General features: G+C 38.3%; 1 protein-coding gene across 3 annotated transcripts in view; it reads right to left on the bottom strand.

Annotated features, from left to right (window-relative positions):
* CEP126 (centrosomal protein 126) overlaps positions 1-23,393 on the bottom strand; it is a 36,532-nt gene that overhangs the window by 12,779 nt on the left and 360 nt on the right. For all 3 annotated transcript variants that reach the window (XM_031595869.2, XM_031595868.2, XM_090133943.1), the window contains exons 2-5: positions 22,698-22,823; positions 12,520-12,665; positions 11,034-11,139; positions 9,384-9,582 (exon numbers count right to left, since the gene is read on the bottom strand). In XM_031595869.2, coding sequence (XP_031451729.2) covers positions 9,384-9,582; positions 11,034-11,139; positions 12,520-12,665; positions 22,698-22,823 — 577 coding nt within the window. The remainder of the gene's footprint in view (positions 1-9,383; positions 9,583-11,033; positions 11,140-12,519; positions 12,666-22,697; positions 22,824-23,393) is intronic.

The following is a 23,393-nucleotide window of genomic DNA, read 5'->3' on the forward strand; positions in this document are numbered from 1 at the left end:
AAAATTGTAATTGCTGAATAAAACCCAACCCTATATCTATAGCAGGTAAGCTTAAACTAGTATATCTGGGTGTAAGAACTGCAACTTTCAAAAGACAAAACCAAAGCAATTCAAGTACTTTTGCTCCAGAGGCTGAAAACAGATTTTATTCTGCATTATATACGACTTTATTGTCCTTGTAGAACAGACCTCACGAGGACAAAAGTTCCAGTTGAGACAGTCTCCAGAAATAAGTTCAGAACAAAAGGATAAAGAAGATGTCCTCCTTGAAATGCACAATCACTTTTACCTACTTCGTGTAAATTCAGTTCACATACATTTATTTTGTTGTATTGTGCAGTTTCATCATTTCACACAGAAAACTCCTTATCATTCTCATTACATAATTATGTACTTTATTTTGCTTTTGTAGCTTACTAAGCAATGATAGCGAATGCTAAATTTTCTGCTAAAAATGCATAAGAAGTACTATGTATATAGACCTCAAAAAGCATTCAAGAATTATTCATTCTTTTAGTCAATAACTGTTCAGAAATAAACCAGAAAATCCCAAACATTTCATTAAGTTTTATCTCTAAGAATATTACTGGATGATAAGGAAGCAAAAATGTTTGTAAGGTATATTATCTCTTTGTCTTCTAGTTTTGCATATCTGTTCTCATAGAATCATAGAATCAATAGGTTAGAAAGGACCTACAAGATCATTTAGTCCAACTGTCCTCCCATTACCACTGCTACCATAAACTAAACCATATCTCACAGCTCCTCATCCAGACGCCTCTTGAACACTGCCAGGCACGGCGACTCCACCACCTCCCTGGGCAGCCATTCCAGTGCCTGACCACCCTCTGAGAGAAAAAGTTTTTCCTCATGTCTAACCTAAACCTCCTCTGGTACAACTTGTGGCCATTTCCCCGGGTCCTGTTTGTTGTTTGGGAGAAGAGGCCAAACCCCTCCTCATCACAACCTCCCTTCATGAAGTTGTAGACTACAATGAGGTCTCTCCTGAGCCTCCTCTTCTCCAGACTAAACAATCCCAGCTCCCTCAGCCGCTCCTCATAAGACTTGTGCTCCAGACCCCTCACCAGTTTCGCTGCCCTCCCCTGGACATGTTCCAGGGCCTCAATGTCTTTCTTGTAGTGGGGGGAATACGTAAGTACAATTTATTTTATCATCTGCTGACTCTATTAACTTATGTCCCTTACAGATGAAATCTAACCCCAGCCTATCCACACACTTGGTATTTTAGGAAAGGGAATACTTAGCAGGAGTTACAGAGGTCACTTGTATGTCTTAAGCCTTAGAACAGCTGTGTCAAACAATTTCATGTTGGTAACATACTAAAACAAAGACAAAACATGACCTCGAGGAAACTTTCATGATGACAGTGAAAGAACAATGTTGCAGTAAGTAAAATTTTAAGAGAAGCTGACAAGTGAATTCTCTGCCACTGCACTCTGTCAGGACTTCATTAAACCAAAGGGCTGCCCTGTGTGCATTTGACATTTTCTGCAGCAGTGTTGACAGCTCACAGCTCCAAGAGGAATAGGGATACTCGTCTGAAGATGAACGCTGTAAAAGCATTACCTGTTCTGAAAATCCAGGCTCCTCACTTCTCTCTTTACTTGCAATTTTTGGTGTTTTTGACTGTGGTTTATTTACAGGAGTTCTTTGTGTGTTATATGAAAATAATTCTCACTCTCACGTTCATCATGAAGTAGCAGACATCCATGTTCATGATGATACAAAGCTCAAAGCCAATGGGTACATAAACACCTTCACTGATTTTGAGCTTACCAAGTATTTCTTTTTCCCGTAGTTAGTTAATTTTATTCAAAGCAGACTGCAGTGCAAATGCCTTAGTAGCAATAATAATCACTTCATATACACTTTTATAACCATACTAGAAAAACAAACATTAATTAGAAGCTTGTATTTCCACTGTAATCATGAAATTGTCTAAGCCACTTACATTTACTACTCAATAGTTAGCATATGTACTAAGGAAGAGGTCATCAGAGAAACTGCCTTTTAGAAAGGACAAGCTTGTGCTTAAAAGGGATTAGAGTTAACAGCTTTTCAACCTCAAAGTTCTGTTGTTGGTGAGGAGTAAGGAGTTCTTGCCACAACACAGGAAGGGAAATTTCATTTAAATAAACTGTTTTAAATAAACTTTTTTAGTGGAATGTAGAAATTAAACTGGAATGGTAAAGTCCATTAGAAAATTAATAATGCTGCCAGTGCATGTTTGAAAGACACGCAAAATTAATGGCACTACACTATGTCAATTTCACAGAAGATTTGGCTTGAACCAATAAAGCAAATCCCACTGAGGCAGGATTTTGGTGTTTATGTTACACAAAAGATTCAGAATACTCCACCAAACCTACCAAAGAAGTTATGGAGCACAGGATGACCAGAGAAAAACTTCCTACCAACACCCTTGTCCTTCCTGCTTCTCTCTTCCCCACCTCATCGAGGACACAGAAACTAGCTATGAACTGGAGTATTTAACAGGACTTGATCTGTTTGTCTGAAAAGCTCTCAGAGGATGCTACAAACACAGGCTCTTAACTCCTTGCAATGAAAAGAACTCCTTTTGAATCTCTTAGGCCATGCAGCACTTCAGTAATTGATGCTGAAAGACTTTGAAGGCAAAGTGACCTGAATGCTCAGTATCAGGGCTGTGAATCTTAACTTACAGATGTAATGAAGTCCTGAGGCAAATGTACAAGTACATGGAAATGTATTCAGCCATATATTTCTCTCTGTTGCTATCTGTTAACAAATGCAGCATTCCTGTACTGAGTGCTTGATCTCAGGATCCCTGCTGCAGATGCTTAACTATCTCATGGACTAACACAGTCCTTCAGCCCCAGGAATGGAATTTATAATATTACTTTTTAGATATTATTTAAATTATCAAATGATTAAATGTCAAGGTTCTGGGGATCACAATGCACGAGTTCTCTTTTTCTTTCTAACCCATTCATAAATTTTCTTTCAGCAAGTGGTATCTGTTGTGAAAATTTAAGAGAAAAGTCATATAAAAACTGTATGGAAAAGTAACCTGAAAACTATCAGAAGGCAAAATTTAGAAGAATTAAGCACACATATGCAGCATGAGTTGTAAGGATACTTAACTCAATTGCTTTATAATTGTTTAAATGTTATACATAAAATGCAAGGACATTGTTTAATGAGCAAATTCATAATTGTTTATCCATCTATGTTATGTTATACTCCATATCATTTTGGTTATCCCAAAAAGGAATAAAGAAATCAACTAATTCCCATCCACTTACACTTTTTGGAATTTGCAGATTGCGGGATAAATGTTTTAAAAAAGATTTCGTAGATAAAGCTATTTCTAGACAGTACTTTAAACAGAAAGGAAAACAAATAACTATAATATTTTTTACCAATTTATAGCAAAGAAATAGTCTTCTCTTTCTCACTTATGTTTAAGGTTTCAGTGATGAGACCCAAAGCTCTAAAATGATATTTTCCAGAAAATGCTTCCATCAAGATCTGATGTCTAGTGAAAGGAGGGAAGAACAGCTGATGGAAGAAAGTGTTTCTTCATCTTCTATAAAAATCAGAATCCACCTTTCCTGTGCATCCTTATTCAGATTCTGATGCAATGCATACAAATAAGGCAAAGCAACAGGCCTGACAGATTGGAATGAACTGGAGCTGCAACATCAGAAGCAAATACAATAATACTATCTGAGCAGTAGAGACACCTCCAAAAACACTCACAGCCATACTGTGCGTGAATATCATTTTCTAAATTATTTGGAGTTTGGATCTCTTTGACATGCAAAAAAATTACTATAAATTCATTATAAATTTTATAAATTTGAATACTATAAAAATGAGAATTACCTTTTCTTTTGCCAGTATAAATACATAGCAATGATAGAACAGTTTTGTACATATTTTTCCATACCATTTTGTGGACTTCACAGCAGTAGCGATGGTAAGAGGTGAGTTTACATCAGCAAATCCTAAAGGCCAGCTATAGAAATGCTTTTCTACTAAAACACATTTATCTCTTTTTAGAGACAAATTTATCTAATTAAAATTTCATGTAATTGCCAGCATTCATGGCATGTTTCATTCACCTCATCACTTAACTTGAAAAACTAGTTACTGACTGTTACACATTACCTGCTTTACAAATCTCAGTTTTTTGATCGGATATTTTTCAAGACAAATATTCCTCTTATAAACTTTGCAGAATATGATTTATAAGAATATGTGTCATAGTTTTGGCCAATGAAATGTAAAAGATTTTAGCTTCTACATTCCCCTAAAAAAAAGCCTACTGAATTCAAAAGCTTATATTTATATGCTTATTTTGACACTATCTGAAAGCATAATTAAGTTGTCTGTTACGAGATCTGTCAGCCTCCTGGGTCCCAACTGTTCTCTGCTTTGTTCCTGTCCTCTGAATTCAGAGTATCTGGTTTAAAGCTTTGTCTTCCAGCTGGTGACTCATGCTTCCTTATGGAGATGTGCAACTACCAGGCATAAAGTGCACATCGAGTTCAAGCTACAAAGTCCTATAGAAGTGCTGCTAGGGTTTGATAAGAATTAATATAGTACTAAATTGAAAGAGGTGACCAAGTTTCTTGTTTGCTAGGACACCATGAGCCTACTAGGATAGAAGATGAAAATTTGAAGAAAATGGTTAAATTTTACTATGTTTCACAAATAGGGGTTTATTTCTGTTAAAAAGAAAAAAGAAAAAGGAAAACCAAAGCATAGCTCTGTCATCTTCAACGGGGTCGAAGTACTCCAGACAGTGATACTTGAATCTTGGTGGGAAAGTAAGAGATCTCCCAACTTCCCTTTAAGACACTGGTATATACTTTTTCTGACATGACCAAATTATCATAATACAGTATTCTGTCACACCAGAATGCACAAACTTTTTTATTTTCCACTCCCATCTTGAAAGACACATTTTATTATTCCTATAACTGAAGTAAACTACAGAGCAGATACTGATGTTTTTCCCTCTGTTCCTGTCCTTTTACTACATTTATGAACATTTTACTTCATTCCAATAAAACAAGTCACTTCAAAAAGATTCTGAGTTACAGGAAAAAATTATGTAGTGCATATCTATATATTTCTGTTATATATACCTATATATATAATTGGATGCATAAGAACATAAAAAAATGAAGGCATGCTAATAAACAATAGCTGTTCTTTTGAAAATGTTCAGGAGGAGGTGCAGGTATATATATTAGATGACAATTCTCAATTTCTCTCTTTTTGTGCTTTGTGACAAATGTTGTATGTATAAGGATCACAATGTTTCCACAAAGTCCTGTTGATGTATTAATCTACCACTGAATCAAAGCTCTTCTGTAGTGAAAATGCTGTTTCCGTACAAATCCTCTATTGTCATCAGTTAAAATTTCTTGAAGCAAGGTGTTCTTCAAATAACTGAACAGCCAGATTGCTAGATATGAAGCTTGTAATGTCATTTTCTACAGCACCAACTTGGAACAAACTACTACTTTACCTTAAAAATGACTACTTGGAGGAATATATAACCATAACAAGTCCAAGTATCTAGGCAGAATAAGTTAGTCTAGAGATAAATTTCAATTTGATTAGCAGCCTTATAGCAAATGTGAAGTTATTTTGAATTACATAATAATGTGGAAGATAATGGTATGTTGCAATACTAGTTGGAAGCCAATAAAAACTGCAGCCCCTAATCTTGCTAAAAGAAAGCTAGTAGGGAAATCACTTGAGTTTGTCATAAAATTCAAGTAACCAGCATAAGAGATGTTAACATTCACAGTTAAAAGCTAAAGATGGCCAGAATGTTTTGGTTTAAGGTGACTGCAGAAAATTTCAAGTCTTTGAAGTCTCCTCAAAACAAATTCTGAATTCTACTCAAATTCCACTTTATCCTAACCCTCCCCTTAGAAATCTGTTTTCCTGCTACCTAGCCCTGACCATTCTAGAATGTTTTGACTCCTGGGAGAGATTTTGTACCCTGACACTCCTTTTTTCCGTGCTGGTCTTGTCTATGCCTCTGAAGAATTTGAATGATACGATACATATTGCAAAAGGAGCCCTTGTTTATCTCATTCCAGTCATAACAGAAAAGCACCTGAAAATGAATTCAGTGATTCCATCAACTCACAGAATCACAGAATTGCAAGGATTGGAATTGACCTCAAGAGATCATCAAGTCCAAGTGCTGCTAAAGCAGGTGCCCTACAACAGGACACACAGGTAGGCGTCCAGCTGGGTCTTGAGTGGAGAAGGAAACTCCACAACCTCTCTGGGCAACCTGTACCAGTGCTCTATCACTCCTACTGTAAAGAAGTGCTTCTGCATATTACTTGATGCGTTTTCATTTCATAGACACAGTTCATCTTCAAAAGCCTAGGGACACAAACAGCTAACACACTGCAGGGCAGCTCATTCATGCAAGCAGGGCTATGTCCATACATGTCCAATAGATGTCCAAGCATCTATTGCTTTCACTCACTGTAACATCACAGCTATTCTTCTGTATTTCCCAGATGCTTATTTAATCCTATACATAGCATGAATAAACACATACCATATAAGAGAATTCAAAATGTTACTGGATTAGACATAAGCCTCGTGGTTCAGTCTGCAGTTTCTGAGAAATTCTGTGTTCTAGTCCCTGCTTCAATAAACAGTGAATATAAAAAAACAATAAATAATAACTTCAATAAATAGTTTAGAATAATTTACTCCAAGTAAATTTACTTCAGTGGCTGCACAATATGCTTGAAAACAAAAGGAGAGCCAAAGTAAAATTTCTGTTTCAAATTACATTTGGATTTCACTGACACCGCTTGAATAACCTAATTATAGTCATGCAGAAGAAGGAAAAGGAAAATGTCGTCTCCATCTTGTAATCTATTCCTATTTTGTTTGTGAATTCATTCTTACTTCCAAGTATTTTGTTTAAAAAGTGCAATGATAGAGATAGAATGTCAGTCAAACAATTTTTTCAACTATAATGTGCTTTTCTGGAATAACATAAAAAATACTAAACTGATCAAAACAGTTTTAGATGGTCATTGAATTGAAGAGGTGATGAAAAGAAAAAGATACATGAATCAAATTACTCTTTAGCACAGCTGAACCATTGCGAAGGGAACTTTTCTAAATTATTCAGTTCAAGACAGGTGCTAGAAATGGAAAATTTCAACATGTACATTTAACATTTGGCAAAATGATATGCAGTCATGGGTTATATCTTCCAGACAAAAGCTGCAAGCAGCCTAGCTAAAGACAGTACTATCAGATCAAACTTAAAGATTTTATTTATGCCTGAAAAGCAAACAGAAAAGTACTGTGCAACAAAACCTCTGATTGTGAATGAACATTAATAATATCAATGTCTTCAAAATGGAGCATATTTATGGACATATAATAAATAATAATTTGATATGTTGCCTCAGAGTAACTGCTGCACAAAATACAAACTATTGCTCTCAGTATTTTCAACTCAATAGCTTTGGAGAATGGTGGAAGGGCCACTAAAAACCTTGCCTTACTGCTGAAACTGTACAAATCTTTGGGGTCGGAAAGCAGGGAACACACCAAATCTACTGGTAAGATTCTACATAGAACTTTATTGCCCTTTAGGAAAGAAAAGAATTTTAGGAATCTTTATGATCCTGCTGGGCCTGTAAAAACAGAAACAAAGAGGTCAAAGGATGTCAATGAATGGTTAGACTGCAAAGCATGTCACAGTGCAATACTTTGACATCCATTTTGGAAAGGCAAGCGCTGTTGAAATGACTTTGGACAACAGACAGTAACAAGGCTGCTGAAGACCATTCATGGCAGCAACATTAGTAAGAGTATTATAAATACTGCTTCAGTTTGCAGAAAGTCGTAACACACATGCACACTGCCCAGTCCCACTATTAGACATCCAAACCTCAGACGTTAGAAAAATGACAACAACTTTCTTGACTATTTTTCTAATCAGATTCCAAAACATGAAATTTAAAGAAAACACAAATGCTTCAAGTATAAGTAGTTAGAACTTGAAACCATTTATCGGAGGGAAGAAGCTGAGCAACCCCTAGTGGTACTAGAAAAAATAAATTCTGAAAGAACAGCAAAACTTTGGATAGGATCAAAGCATTTTCAAAAATGCACAAATTTGAAAACACGTTAATTTGTAAATTCCTATATTACATTCTGTATCTAAAGCTGATTACACAATGAACATTAATCAACAACTTTTCTAGTACAAACTTTACCATCTGCCTCTTTCTGAAATCTACTCCAGTTGAGTGAGGTTTTCTCTATTGGCCATGATCTTCTCAAGGTTCTCACGAACACCCATTGGAACAAAGTGGGTACAATGTGCTTGGAAAGGTCAAGATCAGAGAACTCCAAATATATGAGCTGCACTGAGTTCTTCAAAAGTTTTCCATACAGATGTATTAAAAGGAAAAGCCCTTACTCTGTTGCTACTAAAGATTCCATATCTCCAGCCATGTTAAGGTGATTTCAGGTCCACAAGTCCATAAACCAGTAGATAATATTATAGAAATAGGAGTGAGATCAAAATTATGTACTTGTGTTTGCAAAAAAAAAAAAAAAAAAAGAAAGAAAAGAAAAAGTAACATCAAAGAAAATACTTCCAAAATCAAAGACAACATTGACTGACCTAAAATCACACTTAAAAGCACAGGTGAAAGAAATTATTTTGGACCTCATTTCTTCTTGATTTTCACTGTGTTTCTAAGGTGGCTTTTGAAATCGATTTGCATTCTAAAAGTTAACTTAGGCACAAAGTTAAGGAGTATTCTGGGCTTTTTACTAGAGCACCTGCATTTGTACCAAAGATGACAATAATACACATAGAATTTCAAGAGACATTAAGTGAATGCACAATCACCACTGATCACTGGGAAAAAAAAATAATTAACCTTTGATCTACCATAGTTGTATTGCTATAGCACTGTAGCAACCAGCAAAGCAGAAACTTATGTGTGTTAGTGGAAGCTGCCAATTTAAAGTTGGAGCCACCAGAGGACCCTGTACAGACTAAAGCCTGGCTACTCCAGAGCCAGGAATTCTGATACAGAAATCTTAGTTTCTTAGAAAAAGACAATATGACTGATGTCTTTGAGGTATTTATGAAAAAACCCTTACAAACATTTTTAAAGATTTCTGAATTCTCACTGAATATTTGCATTGTCATGCTATGAGTTATCTATCAGAACAGCCTGGTGCAGAGCACTCTAGTTGTTAAGGTGTGCTTAACATCTCTAATTTTTATTCCATTCAAAAAACTTTATATTATATTTAAAAAGCATTCTTTAACAAACCAGATGAAAATATCATACCTCCAAGTTGCTGAGATGCTGTTTTTCAAGCAGCTGCTGCATTTCCTTCAGATTTTTCTGGAATAGAAGTTGGTTATTATCCACACTTGTTCTGCTGCTCTCCTGCATTGTTTCGTCCAAGCCAACCATTGCTGAAATCTGCCCCTGATGTGAATAACCCTTCCTCGATGCTGATGAGCATGAAGTGTCATCTGTGGTTCTTGATGAAAGTGAAAAACTTATTACTTTGGTTTATTTCTATGTGCCAACTATACACTTTCAAGCACGTTCCTTTCCAAAAGTAAACATCATCAATAAATGCCTGGCATGTGAAGGACAGCGGAACTACATGTAACTACAGGCGGTGCTGTTTGTACTGTCCTGTGTTAAAACTGTCCAGCACTTTCCATTTTAAAACTTCTCTAATTTATAAATTGTCAGAGTTGTGATTGGATTGTTGGGTGACTGCCTCAGGCTGAATTATTCTGGAAAATGTCAGCCAACAGTTTGGTCATCTGCAGGACTGGAACATGGAAGTCTTTTTTTTTTTTTTTTTCTTCTTCTTTTAAGAAGGAAAATGGCCTTTATTCTTTATTTGTTTTTTTTTCTTACGCGAGGCTGGCTTATATAGGGGAAAACTATATACTGATGCTGTCAGATATTCTCTTACTTCAAATAGCAAAAAGGTTTAATTGTATCTGAAGAGCCCAACTCTACTGATAACCTGCAATGTCAGTAATGTGTGACATTAAGGAATTTGTATTTGCTACCTGAAATAGAAGTCCTCAGAGTAACTACTTAGATGGGTGCTGTGGTTAAGATGAGCTCAGATGAGGACTGTGGAAATCACAGGTTTACACAGGTTGAGAATTATCTAGAACTGTGGGTCTGGCTGACACTGCTGACACTGGGAATTAAAACCAAGAGGCATGGGAAACCAAATGACAAGTAAATGTGCAGTCAGAGACTGGGAAAGCAGGAAATCTATAGCAAGATACATTCAAGAACAAAATGTGGACAGAACTGGAACAAGGCTGGGTAAGATCACTAGGAAAAGGAATCGAGTCCTAGAAAAAGAGAGGCAAGAACTAGATAGTTATCAAGAATGACAAAACCAAGAAACAAGTACCTTTAGTGAATAGGAAATGCAGGAGTTGGACTTGGTGATCCTTATGGGTCCCTTCTAACTGGGGATATTCTATGATTCTGTGATAAGGCAACGCATCTTAGAAAAAGTGCTTTGGGAGAGTGAAGTATTGATTTCAAATGGTACGTGATGTAAGAAGAAATTACAGGGGAAACTGTTATGCAAACTGCACTATCTTTGAGTCAAAAGAGTAAGATTAGGATGAGAATAAGAAAGCATCTTGACAGAATACTTTACTCTTCATAGAATAGTTTGATAAAAATGGCAGTCTGAGTCAGGCATAACTGAATGGGGACTAGGTTCACCCTGCCTATTCCCAAAATTCCCCTGAAGTGAAAAATTTGTGTCATCATCTCTTCTGCTATTTTACGTAGTGGATGCAAGCAACGATGTTTCATAATATTTTCATTGGAACAGTCCACAGAAGCACTTCCTTTGCCACAGAAAGAGTAATCATCTACTGTTTATTGAACACAGTAGGCAACTTTCTTCTGTTGATCATCATTGTAAATGTTTATGCTTACCTGCAGGTAGTTTTGTTTCTGCTTGGCAAGCACAATCCTGATGTTAAAACTGATCCTTTAATTTGTTCGAGAGCTTCCTCTAACTGAAAAGCTGCTTTTGTCTGGACTAGAGGTATTAACAGAAAAAACAAATCGGAAAAAAAACTTTAAATTAGAATATTTTACCATGTATGTTTTGGTTAAAATTCTTAAGTTTGGAGAGCCAAAATTCAGACTGTTATAATAAACTCAGGGTTTTATCATTGTTAGGCATGCTGGAACATCTCTAGTTTCTGTGAAACAAAGTACAGTCTGTTTAAATCTTTATAGTAATGAATTTATTCAGCAGTTCTGATATTTGCTTTTAGACTACACAACTGAGAAAGTAGGTGGTTAAAATATCCAGCACTAACTTTGTTTTTACATCATGATTATTACGGTCATTCACTAAGCCAAAGTTATGGCTTTCAGGTATTTTACAGAGGCCAAATTGTGACTTGGGAATTGTAGCAGTGGAGAAAGAAAAAGTCCAGATTGGCCCAAGGTATTGCTTCTTACAAATAAAGAAAGGTAAGATAGAAAGGGGCAGAGACAGAATTACTATTAAGAAAACTAACAAAAAGATTGTGATTCATCATATTGCTACACAATCTAGTCTGTGAGTAGAGCTCCGAAGAAGCCCTAAAACAGTACTGTCCTATTTTGTTATTTTATTCTGACATTTGATCTTGAAGTCAGAGACGTTACCTCACAGCTGGCACAACTGCAGTTGGAGGAGTAAATCCGTTGAAGAATTACTAAGTATTATACCATATCTTCAGAGTTTCAACACTGGAAAGTTGACTGGAAGTCAGACTTGGCTGAAGCTATTAAGAACTCCTGCCAATCTGCACTCATTCCAACCAAGAAAGCAGAAACTGAGTTGCAGTGATCACTTCTTTCCAGCAGTGAAAGAACAGCTCGAAAAGCTGACTAATTCAGCAAAAGTTATATAATACATTAATATACACTAGAACTGCCTTGTCCTAATGATAACCAAAAGGCATATTCTTGAATATTTTGTATTCAGGGCTTCAAATAGGGAACCATCCAAATAACTTACAATGACTTTTTAACATCTTACACAAAACTCTGAAATTACAATGTTATAAGCAATAAGGACCCTGCAGCAAAACAAGTGGAGAAAAAAAAGGGAGCCACAATACCTCTGGGAGATGATTGCATGCTACGATTAGAATATAATTAAATACCTCACAGTTTTTAGAAAAAAAAAGCAACACCAACACCATTTCATTTGTTTTACCCAGTGTTGTCATACATATCAAATCCGTGCTTCTTGTCAGTTATGTTCTGCTAACACTAATTAATTTGAGTGAATTCAATTGTGTCAAATTCATTGACACAATGAATTTGAGTGAAGTTGACTGTTCTATTTGGTTTCAATAATGTTCTTAATTAAAAAAAAAATACTATATTGTGAACAATGGTTACATTTTCATTTACAAACCTATCTGCTTGTGTTGGGAAGCAGGAAGATGAGCACGCTGGAACTTCTCAGTTGTTTCCCAAAATTTAATTTTCCTTTGTTGCAAGACTTGTTCTCTAAATCTTTGTTCTTTTTCTTCTTTTTGCTTCTGTCTTTCTTCAAAGGCTCTGTATTTAAGAAGAAAAATTAGATGATATCTATGCTTTCTAATTACATTTGCAAAAAAATCAGCAACTTGTCTATTATCTGGTGGTGTTTGAACAAAAGCTTGCTTGTCCATGAATTAAATGCTACAAACCTCAGCACAGCTAAATTATTGTAGTCAGTATGAACCTAAATGGGACGGTGAGTGACAAAGAAATGGACTATAATATTTTTATTTTCTTAGCTTCAGCCAGAGATGTAATGATTTCTTATATGGGAATTAACATGCAGGCTCATACAGCTCTTGTCACTGATGTCACTTTCACCACATTCCTTACATTACCATATAAATGTGAAACAGTGGACAAACATACAAGATGATGAACTTCAACTACTCTGTGTACTTTGCAGGAGCTTAAGAGCTGTTATCCAGAAGCAGCACACAAGAGCAAGAACTTTAACCTAGAAATATGTAAGAATTGTACTGACTTCCAATTGTTGGGAAACTTTCTGAAAGATAGTCAGTTCAGTAGGATAAAATGGGATCCGAAGCTCTAATTGACCCTATCAGTTCTAAATATCATATATGCTTAAAATGTGTCCTTCTACTGACTGGAAAGCAAAGCAGGATCCAGTTGAAAACAAGCATCACCACAAAGCTTACCTTCTGTAGGCACAAGCTTGATGAATGTGGAATTTTCATTCCTGCTGACAAAAGCATCAGCTTTTGCTGACAAACTTATATTGGCTCCTTGAGTGAAATCTACCCTGTAACCTTATTGGCACAGTGCCTGCATAGACAAACTATTACATAAATACATAACTTATCAAATTCAACCTCTACAAAGTCTGCCGTGCAGGGATCACTGCAACAGAGCTACTCTGTGTTGCAGGCTATTTTAATTATTCTTCCTATTTCTTCCAAGGGAAAAAGTTTAAACTGGGAAAACAAACAGAAAAGTAATTTGAAACAGGTACCTTTTGTTTTTAGAAGCTTAAAGGCTGTAACTGCACAATAGTAAAAAATAATAATAGGAAAAGAGCCAACTAATTCCTAAATACTCCCTTTTACAGGCATATCCTCTTTAGAGGACTTGAAAGACAAAGTGTAGCAGATATTTTTGCTATTTTGAAAATTTCTGTAGGTGTGGTTGTCCACACACTGAAACTAAAACCAAATCTCCCAGTTTTGTGGACCACTTATTGCATTTCTTTAGTAGAAAGTGATGACAAAAGATGTACTCCTGTAAAAGTGGAAAAGCATTGTGAAGAGATTCCATGCAGCTACTCAAACCTGAAATCACATATTTGCTTTTCTGATACCATGGCTATAATTATAAATGCACCTTAACATTCCTCCCCATATCATGAAGGGAACAAGAGGTATGATCTTCCAACAAGGTGGATTGATTTATCCAAGTTATCCAAGAACAGACCAAATCTGCAGAGAAATACAAGCATAAAGGACACAACAGTTTGGTTCAAGCTTCACAGGAGCTTTAATTGCTCATACACTCCAGAAATTTTAGTAATAGAACTAGAATTTACTGTCAACTTTCAGTATTCTGATACTTCACTAATGGTAAATACAGAAATCTGTACTATTGAAACCCTTTATCCTGACTGAAAATATAGGAAAGTCACAATAGAAGAAACAGACTTGCTTATCCTGGGAAGTATTTTAAAAACATTCTTCTACATCTCCTTAATTTTTCCTGAAGTTGCTCATGAAGTCCTTTAGTTGAACTGTAGCTGTTAAATTCAGATGTTGGAAATTCTACAACTTTGTACCTGGAATAATTCCAGAGTATAACTCCAAAAAGGAATGAGTAAATTCTGATAGTCTTTCACTATTTATTTTTTTTAAAGGATTCTGGAATATGACATAGCTGCACTCTTCCACATTCCTTATAATTGGAATTAAAAAAAGATTCTTGTTCCACACAGCTGGAAATGGGCAAGGCCAGCTGCTGATGGAGGAGGTCTTTCTCACCACTACTCATCATGATCTCTGTTTGACTTGGAGTAAGACATGAGGCAGAAATGCATTAGAGATATTCTATGAAGCCTGCATCATTAGCTTCTTGACCTCAGAGAATGTAAATTGGGAAATCCAGGTGCATTATGTAAAAGAAACAACTCTACAAATGCATAGTGACATCTTACAGAAAAGCACTAAAAACAAATGTTTGTTCATCTACTTGCCTTAAGCCACCAGCTCAGGTCCACATCACAGATGTAACACTGGCAAAAGAGAGTGGCTTTAAGGTGAGGAGTTACCACAAGAATTTCCTGACTGGTGTTCTTTTAACCTGTTTTTTTTCTGTACTATTAACAACCCAGTGGTGCAGCAATTTCTGCAACGGCTGCCCAAATGCTTATAGCAAATGTGGAATATAAAACTTAAAAGATTTAGCAGTTTCGCATACACAGACATTACGTGGAAGGTATTTTCAAGCTAAAACCAGTATAACCAGATGGTGAAACTATTTCCTTGTTAATGTTACTAACTTATCTTCACAGTGAAGTGATGGATGCTACATTTGCAGGTGGACTGAATGCTTATTACTACCTAAATGCTTATTTCTACACAGTGCACATGGAATGCTATGAAATGAACTATTTGATGCTGAGTTAATATTCACTAAGATACAATTATTCATTGTCATAGCCTCTTTGCAGATCAGTGCATGTTTATTTTAAAACTGATGCAGATGGGTATGCATACAATTGATGACTACAGCAAATTAAGAAAAGGGGAAAATGAGGTGTTATCTCAAGTTATCTGGGGTAAATCTCAAGTGAAATACTTACGAAGATCATAGGAACATGGATTAATTGCATTCCCTCATCTTCTCTGATTATCATATGCTGAATAAGGACGGCCCAAAATTGCTCTAAGGACTTCAGAAAGATCAACCCTAAGGGCTCACAGAAAGCTGTCCTCCAAAATGCCCTAATGGTTCATAGCAGACTTGAACACACTACCCAGCAATTTATTCCACTCCAAATCATATTTACTAGCAAAAAGGAAACACACCTCATGTAAAGCCAAGATTTTTGTTGTTAGCAAAATTCACATCTTAAGGGACTAAACAGGTCTAATTCTTACAGAAAAATAAATATTATTCTGGAATATTTCTATACGAAGGAAGCCTCAATAACAGTTATAATAGTTTACAGTTTTATTTGTACTCTTATTTTCTCCTCCTTTTCCTGATCTTATGCTTATTCTTCCATTGCTCTTCTCTGTCCCAATACTGGTAATTGCATTCTGATGGTCTTGATGTTTTTCAGTGAGTTGTCAGCATCTGGAATCCCTTCTTCAGAAGCAATGAGATGTTCATATTAATTTTTTCTTCTTCCTCACCTCGGGATCCACTTGGAGTCATTTTTATGCTTCCTACCACACTTTTACACCTTTGCTCTTTTTTAACAGATCCACAGGTTCACAGTCCATCCAAATATTTCACAGGGTGCCTTTGACATTAATTTACGTGCTACTTTGTGGTTCTCTTTCTTACAGTCAGATCCAGGTCTGCACCTCCTTAACAGACTAGTGTTGAGCTGTTTACAGTTATGGGGTCTCCAGTACCGGACCTGTGTTCGGTCCTTTATCATCCGTGCTTGCACTTCTCTATGCCACACTCTGTGCCTCCAGTTCTCAAGACCTCTGCTCTTGTACCAGACCTGGACTACTCTACATTGATATATCAGTCATAAATATTCCATTCTACATAGGATTATAGCCTGTAACTGCTACCTATGTATAACTACGATCATACAATAAAAGGATAAATAACAGAAAATAAATGAGCCACTGCCACCTGATCAAATTAGAGAAATTGCTGTTACCCCTAAACCAAGGAGAACAAAGGTCTGGGCAGGTCAAGAAAAGTTCAGACAGAGAAAAGACAGTACAGTCCTGTGGCTGGCAACCAGCAGTGGCAATTCTGGATTAGAGGTCTGTGTGGTTACAGTCACCCCTCCCTTCTGAATTTTCATTCTAATGTAGAAAGCAGCACTGAATTCTTAATACTTTTCCTTCTCTGTTTACCAAGTACCAGCATCTTTCTCCCATCTCTGGCACTAGCCTGCTTTTCATCCTGTCTCAAAGAAAGATGTTGAAGAATAATTTAAATAATCAGTGATAATCAGCCAGTAGGTGGAGCACAAAGCTTGTGCATATGTTTTTTATTTTTCTCTTTCTTTTACAAAAAAAGAAGCAGTGAATAGATTGAAAACTGATACAGACTTGGAAAATATTTCCTTCCCCAGTTACAGCAGATTGATTAGCTATTCAGATGTCAAGGTAATGCAAAACACTCAGCCAGGGCAGCTGACTGTAAAGTTTAAAAATGCACGCAGACAATCACAGGAGATTTTGTGTTTCCTGAACCTACCGTCTACCTGCAACCAGTAACATCGTGGTGAAACTCAATACACATTTAGCACTGAGCAGTAACAGCAGGATGGCTGCACTTCCAGCAGGGTGACAGCTGGTATTTAAAATGCACTGAGGTGTAGGAACACAAAATGCGATACTCTATTCATTTGTCTCGAGTATGTGCTTAGGCAGTGGCTCATATTTCATAGAATCATAGAATCATTAAGGTTGGAAAAGGCCTGCAAGGTCACCCAGTCTAACTGCTCACCTATGACCAATACTCACTAAACCATGACCCTAAGTACTGCATCTACTGTTTACCGAAACATCTCCAGGAACAGTGACTGCACCACTTCCCTGGACAGCCTGTTCCAATGCCGCACCACTCTTTCAGAGAAGAAATTCTCCCTAATATCCAACCTGAACCTTCCCCTTCAACCTGGCACAACTTGAGGCCATTCCCTCTTGTCTTATTACTAGTTATCTGGGAGAAGAGGCTGATCACCACCTCGCCATAATCTCCTTTCAGGTAGTTGTAGAAAGCAATAAAGTCTCTCCTGAGTCTTCACTTCTCCAGACTAAATTTCCCTCAGCTGCTCCTCATAAGATTTGTGCTTCAGACCCTTCACGAGTTTTGTCTCCCTACTCTGGACACGCTCCATGGCCTCAGTGTCTTTCTTGCAGTGAGGGGCCCAAAGCTGGACACAGTATGCAAGATGTGGCCTTGCCAGAACTGATTACAGGGGAACCATCACCTCCCCAGTCATACCAGCTACACTGATTCCCATATAAGCCAAGATGCCTCTGATCTTCTTGGGTGCCTGGGCACACCGCTGGCTCATGTTCACCAAGCATCAATCAACACTCATAGATCCTTTTCCTTCAAACAGCTTTCCAGACACTCTTCCCCAAGCCAGTAGCTCTGCCTGGGGTTGTTGTGACCAATGCACAGACTCAATAATTGGTCTTGTTGAACTTCATCTCGCTGGCCTCAGCCAACTGATCCAGCCTGTCCACATCCCTCTGTAAGGCTTACCTTCTCTCACTGCAAATCAACACTTCCCCTCAACTTTGTGTTATCCACAAACTTACTGAGAGTGCACTCAATGCCCTCATCCAAATCATCAATAAAGATATTGAATAGGATGGGTCCCAATATCCACCCATGGGGAGCACTATTTGTGACTAGCTACCAGCTGGATTTAATTCCATCACCCCTCTCTGAGCTCTGCCATCCAGTCAGTTTTTTATCCAGCAAAGACTGTGCCTACCCATTCCACAAGCTGCTAGCTTCTCCAGGGGAATATTGTGGAGACAGTGCTTTGCTGACATCCAGACAGACTACATCAATAGCCTTTTCCTCATCCACCAGGTGAGTCACCTGGTCATAGAAGGAGATCAGGCTGGTCAGGCAGGACCTGACTTCCATGAACCTATACTGGCTGGGTCTCATCATCCGGATGTCCCACACATGTTGTGTGATCTCACTCAGTATGTTCTGTTCCATAACCTTCCCTGGCACCAAGGTCAGGCTGAAAGGCTGTCATTCCCCAGATTCTCCTTTATAGATAAGCATCACGTTAGTAAGCCTCCAAACCTCTGGGGCCTCTCTGATTGACCAGGACTACTGACAGATGGTGGAAAGTAGCTTGGCAATCAAGCTACTCACCAGCTCAGCATGCTTGGGTAGATTTCATGTGGCCTCATGTATTTTTGACAGTCCATGTGGAGTAGCAGGTCTCTAACTCTCTCCACCTTTATTGTAGGGGATTTATTTTGCTCCCACCATATTTCAGTACTGTCATCTAATTCATAGTTCGCCTTCCACATAATGGCTTCCAGCTCCTCCTGTTTGTTGCCCATGCTGTGTGCACTGGTGTAGAAGTACTTCCCCTGAGCCATTAGCCTCATATCCAAACCTGGCACTGTCCCACCAGGCTCATCTCTAGCAAGCTTCATTTCATCCCCACCATTTTTCATATCTAGCTTAATTTCTGGAATGCTGTTATTTAAACACTATCTGTCACCTACTGCCCCAGAGGATATTTAACTCTTAAATTGATCTTGAAATTGCAGCTTCATGTATTAGTGAGACAATTAGTGAGACGACAAAGGAAGGATTTTATTGTAACTCAGGAAACTTGTGTAAAGGTAATCTGGCTAGTTCATAATGTTGAAGTGCTGCTGTTAATACAAATTCAAGAATTCAAGAAGCAAATAAACTGATGCTATCAGATATGATATGAACACAGATTCCTTTAAGCCTTCACCTTGAAGAAGATCTCTGACTTTTGCTACTGAGATTTTGCTTTCCAAAATGATACCTGCTTTTTTATATGCAAGTGAACTTTTGTTTTTCACTAATACATTAATTAACTGAGAACATCTTGTCAGGACTTGAGCATTTTTAATGTTGAAGCTGTTGCATTTTAGAGGTATTGACAACAAGTCAATAGTTTGAAAACAAAAGACTTCAGACTGCATCCTCTCTGTATATGGAGTTCTCATTAGCTTAAAAAGTGCATAAAACAAGATTGAGAACAGAGCAGAGGTTCTGCTATATAATCCCTAGGTCTGTAAGAGGAAATTCACTGCTTTACTTTTCAAGAGAGGCTTTGTAAATTTAAGGCTGACCTTAAATCTGATCATGCTCAACCAACTTGGCAAGCTTCTATGATGAAATGACTGGCTTTGGAGATAAGGAGATAGCAATGGATACTGTCTACCTAGTAAGACAATAAGTCTAGTAAGGTAGACAGTAAGACTTTAGATACTATCTCCCATTAGATTCTTATAGAGAAGCTGCTGAAATATGGGCTGGATGTACAGACAGAAGGGTGGGTTGAAAACCGGCTGAATGGTTGAGGCCAGAGGATGGTTACCAGTAGCACAAAGTCTGGTTGCAGGAAACTAACCTCTTTTTCCCAGGGGTCAGTACTGGGTCCAGACCTGTTCAACATCTTCACAAATGACCTGGTTGATGGAGAAAAGTGTACTCAAAGCAAGGTTGCAAATGATACTAAACTGGAAGGAGTGGCTGATATGCCAGAGGGTCCTGCTGCCATCCAGAAGGATCTCAGCAGGCTGGAGAAATGGGCTGACAGAAATCTCATGAAGTTTGACAAGAAGTAGAGATCCTGCACCTGGGGACAAGCAACCCCAGGCACAAGTATATGCTAGATTGCATCCAGCTGGAAAGGAGAATAGCAGAAAAAGTCCGGGAGGTCCTGCTGAACACTAAACTGAATATGAGCAGAAATGTTCCTCTGCAGCAAAGAACCCTAACAGTGTAGCATCAAAGTACTACCAGCAGCGTGAAGGAGGTGATCTTTCCCCTCTACATGGCATTGATGAGGTCACACCTGCAGTAAAGTGCTGGACTCCTCAGTACATGGACATACTGCAGAGAGTTCAGTGGAGAGTCTCCAAGATGATGAGGGGACTAGCGAACCTCTCCTGTGAGGAGAGGCTGAGTGAGTTGGGCCTGTTCAGCCTGTAGATGAGGAGTCTCTGGGGGATCTCATCAATATCCAATAATACCTGAAGGGATGGTGCAGAGAGGAAGAGTCAGACTCTTTTCAGTGGTAGCCAGTGCCAGGACAAGAGACAATGGTCACAAACTGAAACACAACAGGATCCTTCTGAACACCAGAAGCACTTCTGTGCTGTGCAGGTGATGGAGCACTGGCACAGGCTGCCCAGAGAGACTGTGAAGTCTGCTCCTTGGAGACCTTCCAAAGGCACCTGGATGTGGTCCTGAGCATCCTGCTCTGAGGCAACCTAAGCAGGGGTTGGATTAGATGGTCTCTAGAGGTCTCTTCCAACCTCAGCCATTCTGTGCAAAGATTAGAAGTAGCAATAAGATTGCAGTATTTCACACAGTACCCATCTATGCTGCATATGTTGAAAGAAAAAAATACATTGAAAGGAAATTCCAGTTTTGAGAATACAAGGGAGCAGTGCCAAGAATAACTTCTGATGCTTGCCTGTAAGTTCTGCCAGGTGAGAACTCAGAGCTTAAGGAAATCGCACAATCCTTGAGAAGCCATCATCATAGCTAGCACTTTTACAGTATGTTACAAACATATAATAGCTCCTAGTTCATAAGCAGATTTGAGACATAACCTGATGGCTGAACCATTAGAAGACAAATAACTTCCTACCTGCATAACTTTCAGGAAAAAAATATTCAATTTCAATAAACTTTTAATTTCCAAATTACTTTTCACTATATATGCAATGGCTCGTGGTTTTGAATTATATATCACAGTTTATTAATACTATATGCACTTAATACCTGTCTAACGTTTGACAACTACCTCATTTATAGTTAGCAGAATACTTGTCCTCACAGATTTCCATCTGAACTGCTTATTATACTTATTCTCAAATATCACAAATGGAAATAATTTTCTAATTTTTTAACCGACTCACCTGGGTAACTTGGATTTATACTGTGTAATACACTTAAGGCCATAATGAAATTCACATGGAAATGTATTTATATATCAACATGTACTAGTTTAGCTACTCCAGTCTGCCAAAAATACAGAGGTTGTCTGCTGTTTGCTTTTCCATCAGTGCACAATATTTCAAGATCAGTAATATGATAAATAGTGTTCATCTGAGAAGAGTAGTGCTACAGTGGTGCTGTTCCATAAAACCAAAGAAGATATTTAATCTTTCAGCTGAGGCTTGGTATATTATCTGCAAAGGTTGTGGGTCTTTAATCACACCCAAATGATGCTTCCTCTTCCATTTTTCTTTTTATTTCAAAATGTGCACTGACAGCACAGCATGTCAATCTTTTGTGAAGCTAAAACAGCAGTACAAATACTGTCTGCTGCCCCTGATGACTTATCATCTTATCATCCTATCATCCTATTTCAAGAAATAAATGTCGTACAAAAAAATCACCTGATATGGAACTATGGGGGAAGAGTGTTTCAGGGAGTTAACAATGGGCAGAAGTTGGTTGGAGGCTGAGGGCTTCTTCTGAAAAGACTTCAGTAGGAGCCCATCCCTCTGTATGGTATACAAAGCCACTCACCTGCACATGAATGCTAGGGAAAGGCCAACTGCTTGCACCACTGCACTCAAACACCTCAGAGTACATTTTACTCAACCCATGGGTCATAGAATTTTTCATGACTTTGTGCTTTCATGTATGAGGAAATGCTAGATATTCAAAACTTTATTTAAAATGTCAATAAACAATAATTCCACTACAAACATACTTCTTTACCAGAGAGGCTTAGCACTGTGTTTACTGGGAAGTGGGATCACCAAGCCCCACCACAGGGGAGGCTAGGCACTGTCATTCCATGTGCTCAGAAGCACATACACTTCAGCAAGCAGTGACAGCTGCCTGCCCGCCGACTCCTTCTGGATACCTGAATTCATTTGTTACAAACCCAGCAAAGCTAACAAAAATGGAAGAGTAACATAAATGCACAGAGCCACAACGTGCGGATATGGTCCAACAAGTAACAGCTCAGAATATTGCTCCCTTATAATTTATTTTAGGTTTAGTGAATTTTTTAAGCCTGGGAAAAGCTGTGAGGCTGCTAAGCAAAGTGAATGTGCACGTTGTAAAAACACACTGACCTGTCTCAAACTTCTGACTCTGCTTCTTCTGACCTCCCACAGAACAGCCCTTGCTACTCACCTCCTCCTTCTGTTGGTCTCCATCGAATACTTCCGCGCTCTGCTCCGACACAGCCTTTGATCTTCTTTCAGTGCCCAGCGCTCCTCTTCTAAATCCCATCCCAAGGGAAACGCTAAAGCTCTGTCCCTGGCGCTGTGTTAAGGACAGTGCTGGCTGTGCCTGCAGCAGCTCACGGCAGGTGCACAAGCTGCTGGATGGACTTCACGCACCTTTGTGAGCGGGAAAGGGCAAACTTCATCCCATCACATTCAAGACGCTGATAGACTGTTTGGTTAATCACACAACAGTTGCTCCCATAAATATGTATTATGGTCATAACTCATTCAGTGTTCATCTGGAAAAAAATGTACTTACATTTTACTGTCTACAATCATTTTAACGCATCACAGAATCGTAAGGCTGAACTGGATGGGACCCTTAAAGGCCATCTGATCCACCCCCCCTGCAGTGAACACGGACACCTGCAGCTCCATCAGGTGCTCAGAGCCCCATCCAGCCCGGCCTGGAGCGTCTGCAGGGACGGGGCACCACCACCTCTCAGGGCAACCTGTGCCTCTCACCATATAGACGGTGCCCTTATGACCCACACTATCAAAACCGTTTTTCTTCTATCCAGAAGAAAAAGAAAAGAAGGGGGGGGGAGAGAGGGGGGACGCCGGCTGCCACACTGCCGCCCCGCACCCCGTCCCCACAGGG

Source organism: Phasianus colchicus, chromosome 1, assembly GCF_987193195.1.
Source record: "Phasianus colchicus chromosome 1, bPhaCol1.hap1.1, whole genome shotgun sequence".
NCBI classification, from domain to species: Eukaryota; Metazoa; Chordata; class Aves; order Galliformes; family Phasianidae; genus Phasianus; species Phasianus colchicus.